Genomic DNA, 12,577 nt, shown 5'->3' with positions numbered 1-12,577 from the left:
GAAGTCCTCTTCTGTGAGTGTCTTTAGGAGGTATAATAAAAATACGATGAATGCAGTTGGAGAATGCCATCCGGTGGAGAGGCAGGTTTGTGAAAAGTGTGTCTTCTCCCACATCTTCACCAGATCTGGCATCTTGCGACTTCTGGTTCTTCCCTCAAGTCCAAACAGCCATGAAATGTAAATGTTTTGAATCTGTTGAGTACATTAAGGTTAGCCACACCAGCACAACTAAAGACACCCAGAAAAAAAGGACTTCCAGAACTGCTTGAGAAGTTGACAAAAACAATGGGATGACTGTGTTTGAAGCAAGAGGGAATTTTCTGAGGGGCATTGATGGTGATCTGTCTTCAATGATAATAATTAAAAAAATTTTAAACATGCTGTAAGCCTGCCACCCAATAGGCATTTATTAAATGTTAAATGTGTTAATGCTGTAGGAAGTAATTTAAATTTAAAATTGCAGTACAAAAGTACAGAAATAAAGACACAAAAACAGTTGTTTGGTTCTAGATGACAGATGACAGGCATTTTGGCAACATGCTCCATTTGATCCTTTACTTTAGCTCATGATTATGTCCTTTTCCAGAAGCCTTTAGAACAAGTTTGCCTGGGGCTGAAATGGGGGAATATCCAAGACCTTAAGAAGTGAGTGGTCCTTGAAAAGGGTGGTTAAACAGAATAACGACGGAGTGAGTTACTTTTATCATTCCATACTGTAGGTGATCACAGATACATAGGATTTATTCTGGTTGCTGTGTTCTAAGTGCTGAACTGAATAGTTGAGAAACACCATCTCAGTTAAGTCCTGTCATAACCTGAGCTTTGGATGTGTTGGCCATCATTATACATATGAAAAAGTGAAGGAATAAATCTCACCTTCTGTAGCTGGAGTCTTTGAAGCCAGAGTAGTACTGTCCTAGCAATCACCCGTGACCCGGTACCTGACCCAGTCTGGGGGGAGCTCAGCTCTTTGGGATGCCTGTCCCACATGGAGTTCATTGAGGCAGTGGTGGTTCATTAGAATCTTTGAACCACTATGTGCCTGACTCGGAGGACATGGAGAGCCTGAGGAATTGTGTACATGCAGTGCTATTTTTTCTGAAATACTATTATCTAGTCTCTTGATTGTGACTTTTGTCCTTTCGAGACAACTGTGGAGTGACTGTCCAAATCAGTGTTTCTTTGCCTCGGCTACACGGAGGAATGGCTCAGGAGGTATAAAATGTAAACCAAAGAAAAGAAAACAACATGAAGCCCTGTCCCCACCTCCAGAAAGTCTGGTGGAAACTAAACAGTGCCTGTAGTCTTCTGAAGACTCAGTTTGGGCCCCACCCTCCCTGGGGTCTAGACTGAGGCATCAGGACTCATGGTGCTGCAGGCTATGAGGCGAGGTAGTCTAGCTCCACAGCCGGGGCTGCCGCACACCTCCCTCCCGCAGCGTCCCTAGACACCTCCCTCAGGGAACCCCTGACACACAGCAGAGGAGGGAGAGGTGAATGAAGAAGCCCTTTGGGTACTTGGGCTATTCCAGTCAGTCTGACCTTCCAGGAAGCCTGCTGAGAACCCAGTTCCAGCCCCTGGGATCTCACTTTTCCATGGCTTGTCCATGCCTTAGATATCCTGGCTCTGTGCATTGTTTGCTTTCCTATTCTGGTAACTTTGAGCATAGGTGTGTCCAGGAGCAGTTCCAAATGGTGGTCACCAGTGCTGTTGCCTTTCAGTGGAATTACGTTTCCTGTCTTCTCTTCGCGCTGCTCTTGTCCACTTCACAGTCCTCCTGCTCCCACCGCTCCACAGCTTTCTTTAACTTGGACAAGGACAGACCACAGTAAATCCAGCTGTGGACGGTAGTCTAGGCAGCAGAGGCACTTTAAGGCCAATAAGTAGTTTGCTATTTGCAGGCATGTCTTATTGGAACACGGCTTCTGTGGAAATATGGTGTTCACAGGTTACCAGTTGGAGCAGTAAATTAGATTTTCCCTAGCAAATATTTGTCCACAGTAATCCAAGTCATTTTTAAATCCCTTGTACACAGGAGGGGGCAGTATGGTACTATACGCCAGCGCTCTGTTGAAATTGCTGGTTTTTGAAATTGGTATGTCATAGTTTTTAGGTGAGAACTTTGTGCAATTAAAACTCCAGTATCTCTCTTTAATTTTAAAGTAGACTACTTGGCATACGTGATGGCTTCGGTCATGTCACAGGTCGTGAGTGTTTTTCTTAACTAAGTTCCCTTACTGTTGTGGGATGTTAATGTGGTACTTTCTGTTGGGAGTGTTACATTATGTTTTGTTGGAAGCTGGCTTGCTGGCTTCTTTCTCCACCTGAAGCGCATCAGTCTTTTGGAGAAAGTGTCTGTTAGGTCGATGTCTTTAATATATTTTATTTTCCTTTACTTTATTGAAGGCTGAAAGGTCTCCAGTGTTGTGGGAAGGCAGCCTCTGATTTCAGGTCATGGTAGTCATGGAAGATCTATTAGAAATCATCCTAGCATCATATGGTTTTCCTTTTCTCCAAAGAGGGGGAAAAATTTAATAAGCAAAGAAGCAGCACAGTTTAATTAATGTTATTATTACTAATACATGAATGACACTGTAGATAAAGCAGGGCGCCAATGTCCTTGGTTTCATAAACGGAGAGGGAAATTATTCAGAGAAGTTGGAAAGTATTAATGAATTGATAAAATCTGTGAAACATTTTATGAAAAAATGTAAGCAGGAATCCAGAAAGGTAATTTCATAAGCACAGGCTATTTTTAAGTGTGCAAAAAATATTTGCAGTCAGATGTTTGTTTATGTAGTTAGAAAAAAATCGAGACCAGCATTTTGGCATAAATATAATCCTCTGTGAAAACTTAATGTGATGCTTCTTTTTGACAATTTATCCTGGCTCCTTTCTTTGGGAATAAAGAGCTGTGGTACTATCTATACCTGGTAAAGATACTTACTACTTGCTTAGTTTGGGGAAGGATATTTGAAATAGTTTGATGTGGTTTTTACTAACTTGCAGTGAGAAATTTTATTTTCGAATATATTAAAAATAAGTAAGTAGAAGTTTTCTGACCTATTCCTCAAATTGGAAGGGATAGGTTTTTTTTTTTTTAAATTCTTTTATTGGTACCTTTTAGGTATGCAATACGGTTACGTTTATCATTGGGTGCTTGTACCTGTACACGATGCATCTTGGTTCTTATCCGCCCCCCCCCGCCATGCAGGGATAGATTTTTGACTCTGGGTTATCTTGGAATGAAATCCAAATCAAATGTGGTTTGCTGTAGCAATACACAGGTTTCTGTTCATGGCCAACAACTGATGTTCTTTATCCCTTGGTGGCAGATTTTTCGGACCTCACCCGACACCACATTCCCTGAGCCCATGCGCCTGTCGTCCTCACCCCCCAATGCTCCCCCAAGACAATCAAAGAGACAAGGACAGAGGATGAAGAGACCTGTGGCCGTGTACAATCTGTGTCTGGAGCTGGAGGATGGTAAGATGCTCATGGTGATTTTCTGCTTGATGCCATATTGAGAATACAGCCGGTCATGTATCCTCAAGGCAAGCCATGGGTCCCTGTGCTTAATTTGTTTCCCTTAAGATTGTAATTTGGGGGATTAACAGGGAGGTTGAAGCTTGTTTGTCATGAAGGAAAAAAATGCAAGTATCAGTTTCGTGTTTATCTTTATTGTGCATGGTTTTACTTTTTTTTTTTAAGACGGCTTATGTTTCTTTTTTGGGAGACTTGTGTGACCTCCTGTGAGGTTACATAACACTGAGACAAATAGAAGAGAAACTAAAATTAAAGCAGATCTTCTAAGGGAGGAGCTGGTTGCATCTATTGTTCAGTGTGTGTCTAGGTTAAAGGCACAGGTCATTATTGTCTTGGGTATTAGAGCTCCTGGCCTGTACTTAGTCCCCTTGTCTGACTTTCTCACAAGGCAGAGCATTTCATCACGTGACAGGGGTGACAAACAGACCTCCCCACCAAGACTGGGCCGTACGGAGACTGGCACATGGTGCTTTTCATATCCCAAGTTACCTCAGTCCAGCTGATTGTTGACATTCAGCTACCTGTCTCAGTATTGCCAGATTGCCCACTTGTAGAACAAAGCCTGGAAATCTGAATTTTCAGTGTTGATCCATGCAAAGCAAGACCGTGAGCCACACAGAGGGGACACGCTGATGACTTGTGATCCTGTAGTAGCTGCTGTGGAGAATAAGGTGACCTGGTCTCAAAGCCTGCATTTTCACATGTATGTCTGAAACACACTCTGATGGTGGCTTCTCTCATATTTAGCCTATTTCCAAAACTTGAAGTTTATTTTCTTTTTCTTTTTGCCCTCATTCATCTTTTAAAAAAATGTCTTCCATATATTATCCTATGATGTACTAAAGTTATACTGGTTTGGGAGTATGAGATGAAAAAAGGGATCGTGAAGGGGACAAACACAGTACGGTGGACCCTCAAGTTAGGACCAGCCTGACATATGAACAACTTGGGTTAATTAGGTTAATGGAAGATTCCTCTGCCTCTTGTTATCTATAGTGTGCGCGCGGGTAAACATCCAGACCTCAGCTGCATTGACTTACAGCCAACTTGAGTTACAACCAGCCCTCGGGAACTGATCAAGTTTGTAAGTCAAGGGTCCCCTGTACCTTCGTGGTAGCAGCTATACATTGACATGGCTAAGTACCTAATATCTAAAGAACCAGCTGTCCCCAGGGACTTGGGTGTCTACAGGAACCGAGGTCTGAGACCTTCTGGTATATTCTTTTAGGTTGCTTACGACATGTGCACATATGAGACGTTCAGTAGTTCTACAGTTAGATCCTAATTTTTCTGAGAAAGCCATCAATCATAAAAATCAACTTCTAATTTCAGAACTTCACCTTAGATGTTGGTTTCTGATCCCAGCTAGCTCCCTCCCCCACTTTTGTTGCCTTCACTCTTTCTCAACAGAGTTGCTAATAAGGAGTACAACTGACTGGTTTGAATTGCACCTTCTCGTACATCTCACCTGTCCTCTGGTAGAAGTGTTAATAAACAGCGAAATAAGCAAGTGTCAGAAAGTAGAAAGGGAAAAAGAAATCTGGAAGATAGAGAATAATACGGCAGTTGGCTGGCTGGCCCTTTAGCAAACCACACTTGACTATATTTCATGAAGGATATGACCAAAGATAGACATTTGTCTTACAAGCACATCTACTTTTCTGGTATTCATAGGAATAGAATCATTGTATCTGATCAGATTTATGGAGGTATTAATCTTTTGATTGCTGGCTTGCTAAATGATTTTTAATAGCTAAGAGGCATCTGTAGCATTCAGCACATCATTTATGAAAAACTCAAGATGGTGCACAAGCATAGGTTTCCTAATTTGGGGGAAATAAAATATTTTTTTCCTGGTGCTAGGGATTAAACTCAGGGCCTTGCATATACTAGGCAAGCACTCTACTGCTGAGCCGCACTGCCCAGCCCTGATAAAATAATCTGTGAAAGCCCTGTGAAAATAAATCTTTGATTTAAAAGGAAAAAAGACTATTAAATGTTCAGTTCCTCTAGGCTGTGGCTGTTAATTATTTTATGATGTTTTATTTTATGTATTTTGTACTTACAGAGAATTTCATACCTGTACATTAATCCTTGATTGGAGTCTCGATTTCATTCATTCATTCATTCATTCATTCGTGTGTGTGTTCTCAGAATCAGGAAAGCCCATCAGTTTGTTATGAAATAATTGTATTTTGTCTTGGAGGTCATAGCATAATATAAAGTAATCCTCCTGCCAATTACTTGTAGCTAGGATTTAGTAAAATCTCAAATTGTGTGTAAAAGTCTTTCAGAGAGAGAACAAACTAGAGTCAGTATTTCATTACAGACTTTGATGTTTTGACAATTTTGAAAAAATTAGAAGATAAATAGGTAGAGAATATACTTTTGGAGAAAAAAACCACATAGGAAATGAATACAAAAAAATGATTCATGTTTATTCAGTGCCCTTTAGCAGATTGAAAACTACTTCTTCCAAAAATAAAGAGCCCGTATTCTTGTTAGTAAAACTTTAATGTTTTTTTCTGTTTTTTTTTTAGTAGGCTGAATCATCTAATTATCAACACTTTAATCTTTGTTGTTGTTGTTCATAGCAAAGTTACTTCCTATATTTAGTTTTAGTTTAAATATGCATTATAGATAATGTTGATCATCTTTCCAAAATTTTTTACTATATATGAGCCTGGTAGAATATTTAAATGCAAGTAGGTACCCACCCCTCCCCTATACTCAGTGTGGTGTGAGTTAAAATTTTTTTTTTTTTTTTGGTACCGGGGATCAAACTCGGACGCTTGCGCAGCAGGCAGCGAAACCACTGAGCTAAATCCCCAGCCTGTTGTGAGTTCAATTTGAATGAATAGCATCCAGAATAGTTTTTGCTTAAAAGGTTAGATAGGTTAGATAGGTCTGAGGAAACTGGATTACAAGACTGAGGATTATCTCTGGCCCTATTATATTTGGTCACAGATTTGGCATTTGAGTGAAGGGTTTGTGGTATGTTATTTCTTCTTTTGTGTTAAGTATGAAGCCATGCTGTGTACCAAACAACCAGCCTCGGAAGACACTGACGTGGTTTCAGCTTAACCTTCGAGTAGATCAGGTAGTGAGCATGAGCACTGTAGAACAGGCCTCGAAGACTAGAATTCCAGCCACATCGTGAAAGAGAGAGCCTCTGATAGTACACATCACTTTTCTTTTGTTTTCTTGAGTTCATTCTCAGTAGAAAAGATGACCAGTTTAACCACAAAAACTTAGTATCTTTATAAAGACTTTAATTGGTATTGGCACATTTAGCCATAACGTGTTTGCTCATTATTTTTGTCATTATTAAAATTAGGTGATATTAGACATATTACATCCAAAAAATTCTAGTTATTTGCTTAAAGTTCTTTATTGATGATTATTGTGAACTACAGTGGTTATTGTAATTAGCTAGTTTTCTTAAAGCAGCAATAAAGTCTACACCAAGCTTCTTCTCTTGTTTTATTTTGTAGAATCTGTATTGTTTCTTGTCATATAGTTTATTAATCTCATGCTGTATGTTTATTTTCTTTAGGCCACTTCTAATTTGCCTTTACTAACTCTTATGTAAAAAGAGGCTATTGTGTTTGTTGTATTTCCCCCAAATCTGAACAAGGGAAGTCTATGAGTTTATATGAGATGAAAGTGATCTTTGTTATTTTTCTTTAAAGGCATACAAATTTTTTAAGCAGTGGTTTGGGAAGGGGGGAAAAAGAGTATTACTATATGAATTTTGATTATGATTCCTTCTATACTAGCTTTAATTTAAACAGGATTACACTTTTTAGTACTAGTTCTTATATGTATTTGTCTTGGTTACTTTTCTCATTGCTGGGACAAAATACCTCAGAGCCAAAGTTAAAGGAGGACAGGTTTATTTTAACTCATACTTTTGTAGAGGTTTCAGTCCATAGTTGGCTGGCTCCAGGGCAGAGTAGCATGGCAGAGGAGCATCAAAGAGAAGGAGCAGTTCATGCTGTGGCAGGCAGAAGACAGCAAACAGCAGTAGCCTGCCTTCCATTTTTCCATTTTATTCTGTTTAGGCTACAAGCCTAATGGTTGTTAGAACCTACACCCAGGGTGGGGCTTCCATTATCTACACCCAGAGCTATGTTAAACAAATTTAACAATCACACACCCTAGATTCACCTCCAGTGAGCCTGTGAGGCTTTGGAGGGCCATCTAGATTTATGCCAGAACAGTATCTTCATGTATATAATTCCCCATTCTGGCCCTGTCTTCTTTTGTACTTGATATAGCAGTTTCCTTATCTAGGCAATTTAAAGAATAATTTAACATCAATTGAAAAAACATTTTGTAAGCCACTGGGCAGGATTTGATATTGTAGGATTGGTCTTTCTTAGGTGTAGTTGGGTTGGCACTTTTAACATGTGTATCCTGAATATGTTAACTGCAGCAGGTTTTGTTGAATGTGTGTTATTGTGGTCCTGCAGTGCGTTAGATATCATGAGGAAGATACAAAGACTTATTAGCAAGAAAGAAACCACTACCCTTGAGGGTGAGATGGGTAAAGGTTGAAGCATGATCCTTCTACCCTAAATAGGAATATATGCTGATCTGGACCAGTCTGCAACCTCAAAGATGACATATGTAGATGTCCTTTCAGGCTGAACATTGTCAGATTAGAACTTTGGATAATCACCTAACATTTAAAAGTCACATGTCAGTGAAGTTAGTGTTAATGATATAAATTAGCCACTTTAGGTAGGCTGAGAAATCTGGTTCAAGTTTAAGGCCTGAGGGAAGAGAAGGAAAACTAGAAAGCCCCGGTCACTGTAAGGTTTTATAAATGTAGATTTTTCTAAGTGTAGATTTTTTTTCCTTAAATTCTTTTATTGGTACATTTTAGGTATACATTATGTTTACATTTATCATTGGGTGCTTGTACCTGTACATGATGTATCTTGGTTCTTAGTTTTTTCCCCATTACCTGTGTGCCCTTCACCCCCTTCACCCTTCCCTATTTACATAGACTTCGTTTCCATTTTTTTTCTCATAATTTTTCCTTTCCCTTCTTTCCTTTCCCCTTCCCCTCCCACCACCCTTACCCCTTTGGACCTTTTCCTATTTCAAAGTATCAATTATTCATTATTAATCCTTTTAATCCTTATTTACTCTTTCAGTTTCTCACACTAGAGAAACTATTTGGTATTTACACACGTGTGTCCTATTTATTTCACTTACGAGTATGGCCTCAATATGCATCCATTTAGCTATAAATGTCTCTAGTCTCTCATTCTTTATGGCTGAGTAGTACTGCATTTTATCAAAAAACCGCATCTTCTTTACCAGTTTCCAGTTGATGGGCACTTGGGCTGTTTCCATGTTTTAGCTGTTACAAACTGTGCCACTATAAACATGGGTGAACATATACCCTGTGGTATGATTCTTTTAATTCTTTTGGGAAGATACCCAGCAGGGGACTAGCTGGGTCAAATGGGACCTCCAGCCCTAGTTCTTGAGATACCTCCATACTAATTTCCATAGTGGTTGCGCCAGTCTGCACTCCCACCAACAATGGAGAAGGGTTTCTTTCTCCCCACACCCCCACCAGCATTTGTTATTGGTGGATTTCTTGATAGCAGCCACTCTTTGTGGGGTGAGGTGGAATCTCAATGTTGTTTTCATCTGCATCTCTCGAATGACCAGTGATGTTGAAGATTTTTTCATATATTTGTTTGCTGCTTTTCCTTCTTTGTCTGAGAAATGTCTGTTCATTTCAGATGCCCATTTTTGAATTGGGTCTTTGAATTTGGGAAGTCTGATTTTTTTTCAGTTCTTTATATATTCTAGATAGTAGTCCTTTGTCTGAGGTACGGCTGCTAAAATTTTTTTCCCACATTGTAGGGTGTCTGTTAGCTCTGTTGGTGGTTTCTCTTGCAGTGCAGAAGCTTTTTAATAAGATGAGATCCCAGTTGTTGATTCTTTCTGCTAGTTCCCGTGCTATTGAGGTTTTGTTCATAAAGTCTTTTCCTATGCCAATATCTTCAAGAGTTCTACCTAACTTATCTTTCAGCAAGTTTTAGTGTTTCTGTCTTAATATTTAGATCTTGAATCCACTTCGATCTTAGTTTAGTGCATGGTGATAGGTATGAGTTGAGTTTTGATCTTTGGCAGGTTGAAATCCAGTTTTTCCAACACCATTTATTAAATAAGCTCTCTTTCTTCCAGTGAGGGTGGTTGGCTCCTTTGTCAAAGATGAGGTGGCTGAATATGTCTGAAGTTGTTTCTGGATCTTCTAATCTATTCCACTGATCCTCGGGTCTGTTTCTTTGCCAGTACCATGCTGTTTTTATCACAGTAGCTTTGTAGTACAGTTTCAAGTTGGGTATTGTGATACCCCCAGCCATGTCTCTGTTGCCTAGAATTGCTGTTGCTATTCTAGGCCTCTTCTGGTTCTAAATGAATTTTTGGATTGTTTTCTCTAGTTCTGTGAAGTATATTGTTGGAATTTCAATTGGCATTGCATTGAATCTTTATAGTAGTTTTGGAAGTATGGCCATTTTCACTACACTGATTCTTCCTACCCAGGAACAAGGGATGTCTTTCCATTTTGTTATATCCTCCTCGATTTCCTTTTTCAGCGTGCTGTAATTTTCAGTGCAGAGGTCTTTTGCTTCCTTTGTTAGATTGATTCCTAGATATTTCAATTTTTTGGATGCTATTATAAAAGGAATTGTTTCCCTAATTTCTCTCTCAGTCTGCTATTTGTGTATAAAAAGGCTATTTTTTTTGAATGTTGACCTTATATCCAGCTATTCTACTGAATCTGTCAATAAAGTCTAGAAGTCTTCTGGGGGAGTGTTTTGGGTATCATATTGTTTATGTAAACTATCATATCATCAGCAAATAATAACAGTTTAACTCCTTCCTTTCCTATCTTTATTCTTTTTCTTTCTTTCTTTTTTGTAATTGCTGTGGCTAATGTTTCCAGAACTATGTTGAACAGGAGTGGTGATAGTGGGCATCCTTGTCTTGTTCCTGATTTTAGTGTGAAAGTTTTCAGTTTTTGACCATTTAGTATGATGTTGGCTGTTGGATTTTCATAGATAGCCTTAATCAGGTTGAGATAAAGACCTCCTATTCCAATTTTCTGTAGGGTTTTTATCATGAATGGGTGTTGGATTTTGTCAAATGCTTTTTCTGCATCTATTGAGATGATCATATGGTTTTTGTCTTTGACTCTATTAATATAGTGTATTACATTTATTGATTTACGAATGTTGAACCATCCTTGCATCCCTGGGAAAAATCCAACTTGGTCAGGGTGTATGATCTTCTTGATGCCCCTCTGTATTCTGTTTGCCAGTATCTTGTTGAGGATTTTTGCATCTGTGTTCCTTAGGGAGATTGGCCTGTAGTTCTCCTTTTGGGTTGGGTCTTTCCCTGGTTTTGGAATCAAAGTAACACTTGCTTCCAGGAATGAATTTGGAAGTATTGCTTCCCTTTCAATTTCCTTGATGAGTTTAAAGAGTAATGGCATTCGTTCTTCTTTAAATGTCTTGTAGAATTCAGGAATGAAGCCATCAGGACCTGGGCTTTTCTTTGTTGGTAAATATTTTATTAGATTTTCAGTTTCCCTCATTGTAATTGGGGTGTCTAGAATTTCTATATCTTCTTCATTTAACTTTGGCAGTTCATATGTATCTAGGAATCTGTCCATTTCTTCTGTGTTTTCCATTTTATTAGAGTACAGTTTCTCAAAAGGTATTTATGATCCTCTGGATTTCTGCTGGGTCTGTTGTGACTTCCCCTTTTTTCTTAATTGCATGTATTTGTGCCTTTTCTTTCCTTTTTTTGGTAAGTTTGGCTAAAGGTTTATCAATTTTATTTATTCTTTCAAAAAACTAGCTCTTTGATTCATTGTTTTTTTTTGTATCGTTCTCTTAGTCTCCATTGCATTGATTTCTGCTCGGATCTGTATATTTTCCTTTCTTGCAGGAGCTTTGGGTTTGTTATGCTCTTCTTTTTCTAGAAGCTTGAGTTTCTGTATTAGGTTATTTATCTGAGTTCTCTGTGTTTTCTTAATATGGATGCTGAGTGCTATGAATTTCCCGCATAGAACTGCTTTCATTGTGTCCCATAGATTCCTGTATGTTGTATTGGCATTATCATGTACTTGTAGAAACTGTCTAATTTCTTCTTTAGTTTCCTCTGTGACCCATTGGTTGTTCAAGAGGGTGTTATTCAATTTCCATGTGTTTGTTGGGGTTTTGCGGTTTCTTATGGTATTGATCTCCAATTTTATTGTACTGTGGTCTGATAATATACAGGGGGTTACTTCTGTTCTTTTACATTTACTTAGACATGTCCTGTGAGCTAGCATGTTGTCTGTTTTGGAGAATAACCCATGTGCAGCTGAAAAGAATGTGTATTCTGATTTTGTGGGGTGGAACACTCTGTAAATATCTATTAAGTCCATTTGTTCAATAGCTTGGTTCAGTTCTAGAATTTCGTTGTTAATTTTCTGTCTAGATGATCTGTCTTTTTGTGATAGTGGGTTATTGAGGTCCCCCACTACAGTTGTATTAGTTCTTATGTGGTTTTTCATATCCATTAATATTTGTTTTGTGTAGTTGGGGGCATTCCTATTTGGTGCATATATATTTAGGATTGTCATCTCTTCCTCTTGGTTTGTTCCCTTCGCAAGGATATAGTGATCATCTTTGTCTCTCTTAGTTTTGGTTTGAAATCTACTTTGTTTGCAAATAGATTGCCATGCCTGCTTTTTTCTGGGTTCTTGTCGCATTTAGAACTGTTTTCCATCCTTTTACTTTCAGTCTGTGAATTTCCTTTTGAGTTAGGTGTGTTTCTTGTATGCAGCATATTACTGGATTTTGCTTCTTAATCCATTCTGTCAGTCTATTTTGATTGGTGAGCTGAGGCCATTAACATTGATAGTTACGATTGATAGATATTGACTCATCCTTGTCATGATGTTTTACTGTTGTTGGCTCTTTTATTATTTCTTTTTCCTCCTTTCCCTTTA

At 38.6% G+C, this 12,577-nt stretch overlaps 1 protein-coding gene across 4 annotated transcripts in view; it reads left to right on the top strand.

Moving 5' to 3' along the window:
• LOC101714770 (rho GTPase-activating protein 10) overlaps window positions 1–12,577 on the top strand; it is a 170,522-nt gene that overhangs the window by 115,815 nt on the left and 42,130 nt on the right. For all 4 annotated transcript variants that reach the window (XM_087193399.1, XM_087193398.1, XM_087193401.1 and 1 more), the window contains one exon: window positions 3,336–3,486. In XM_087193399.1, coding sequence (XP_087049525.1) covers window positions 3,336–3,486 — 151 coding nt within the window. The remainder of the gene's footprint in view (window positions 1–3,335; window positions 3,487–12,577) is intronic.

This window comes from Heterocephalus glaber, unplaced genomic scaffold, assembly GCF_053883595.1.
Source record: "Heterocephalus glaber isolate CG9 unplaced genomic scaffold, H.glaber_assembly_v1.0 deba00001588, whole genome shotgun sequence".
Taxonomy (NCBI): Eukaryota; Metazoa; Chordata; class Mammalia; order Rodentia; family Bathyergidae; genus Heterocephalus; species Heterocephalus glaber.
This window is presented reverse-complemented; position numbering and strand designations above follow the sequence as displayed.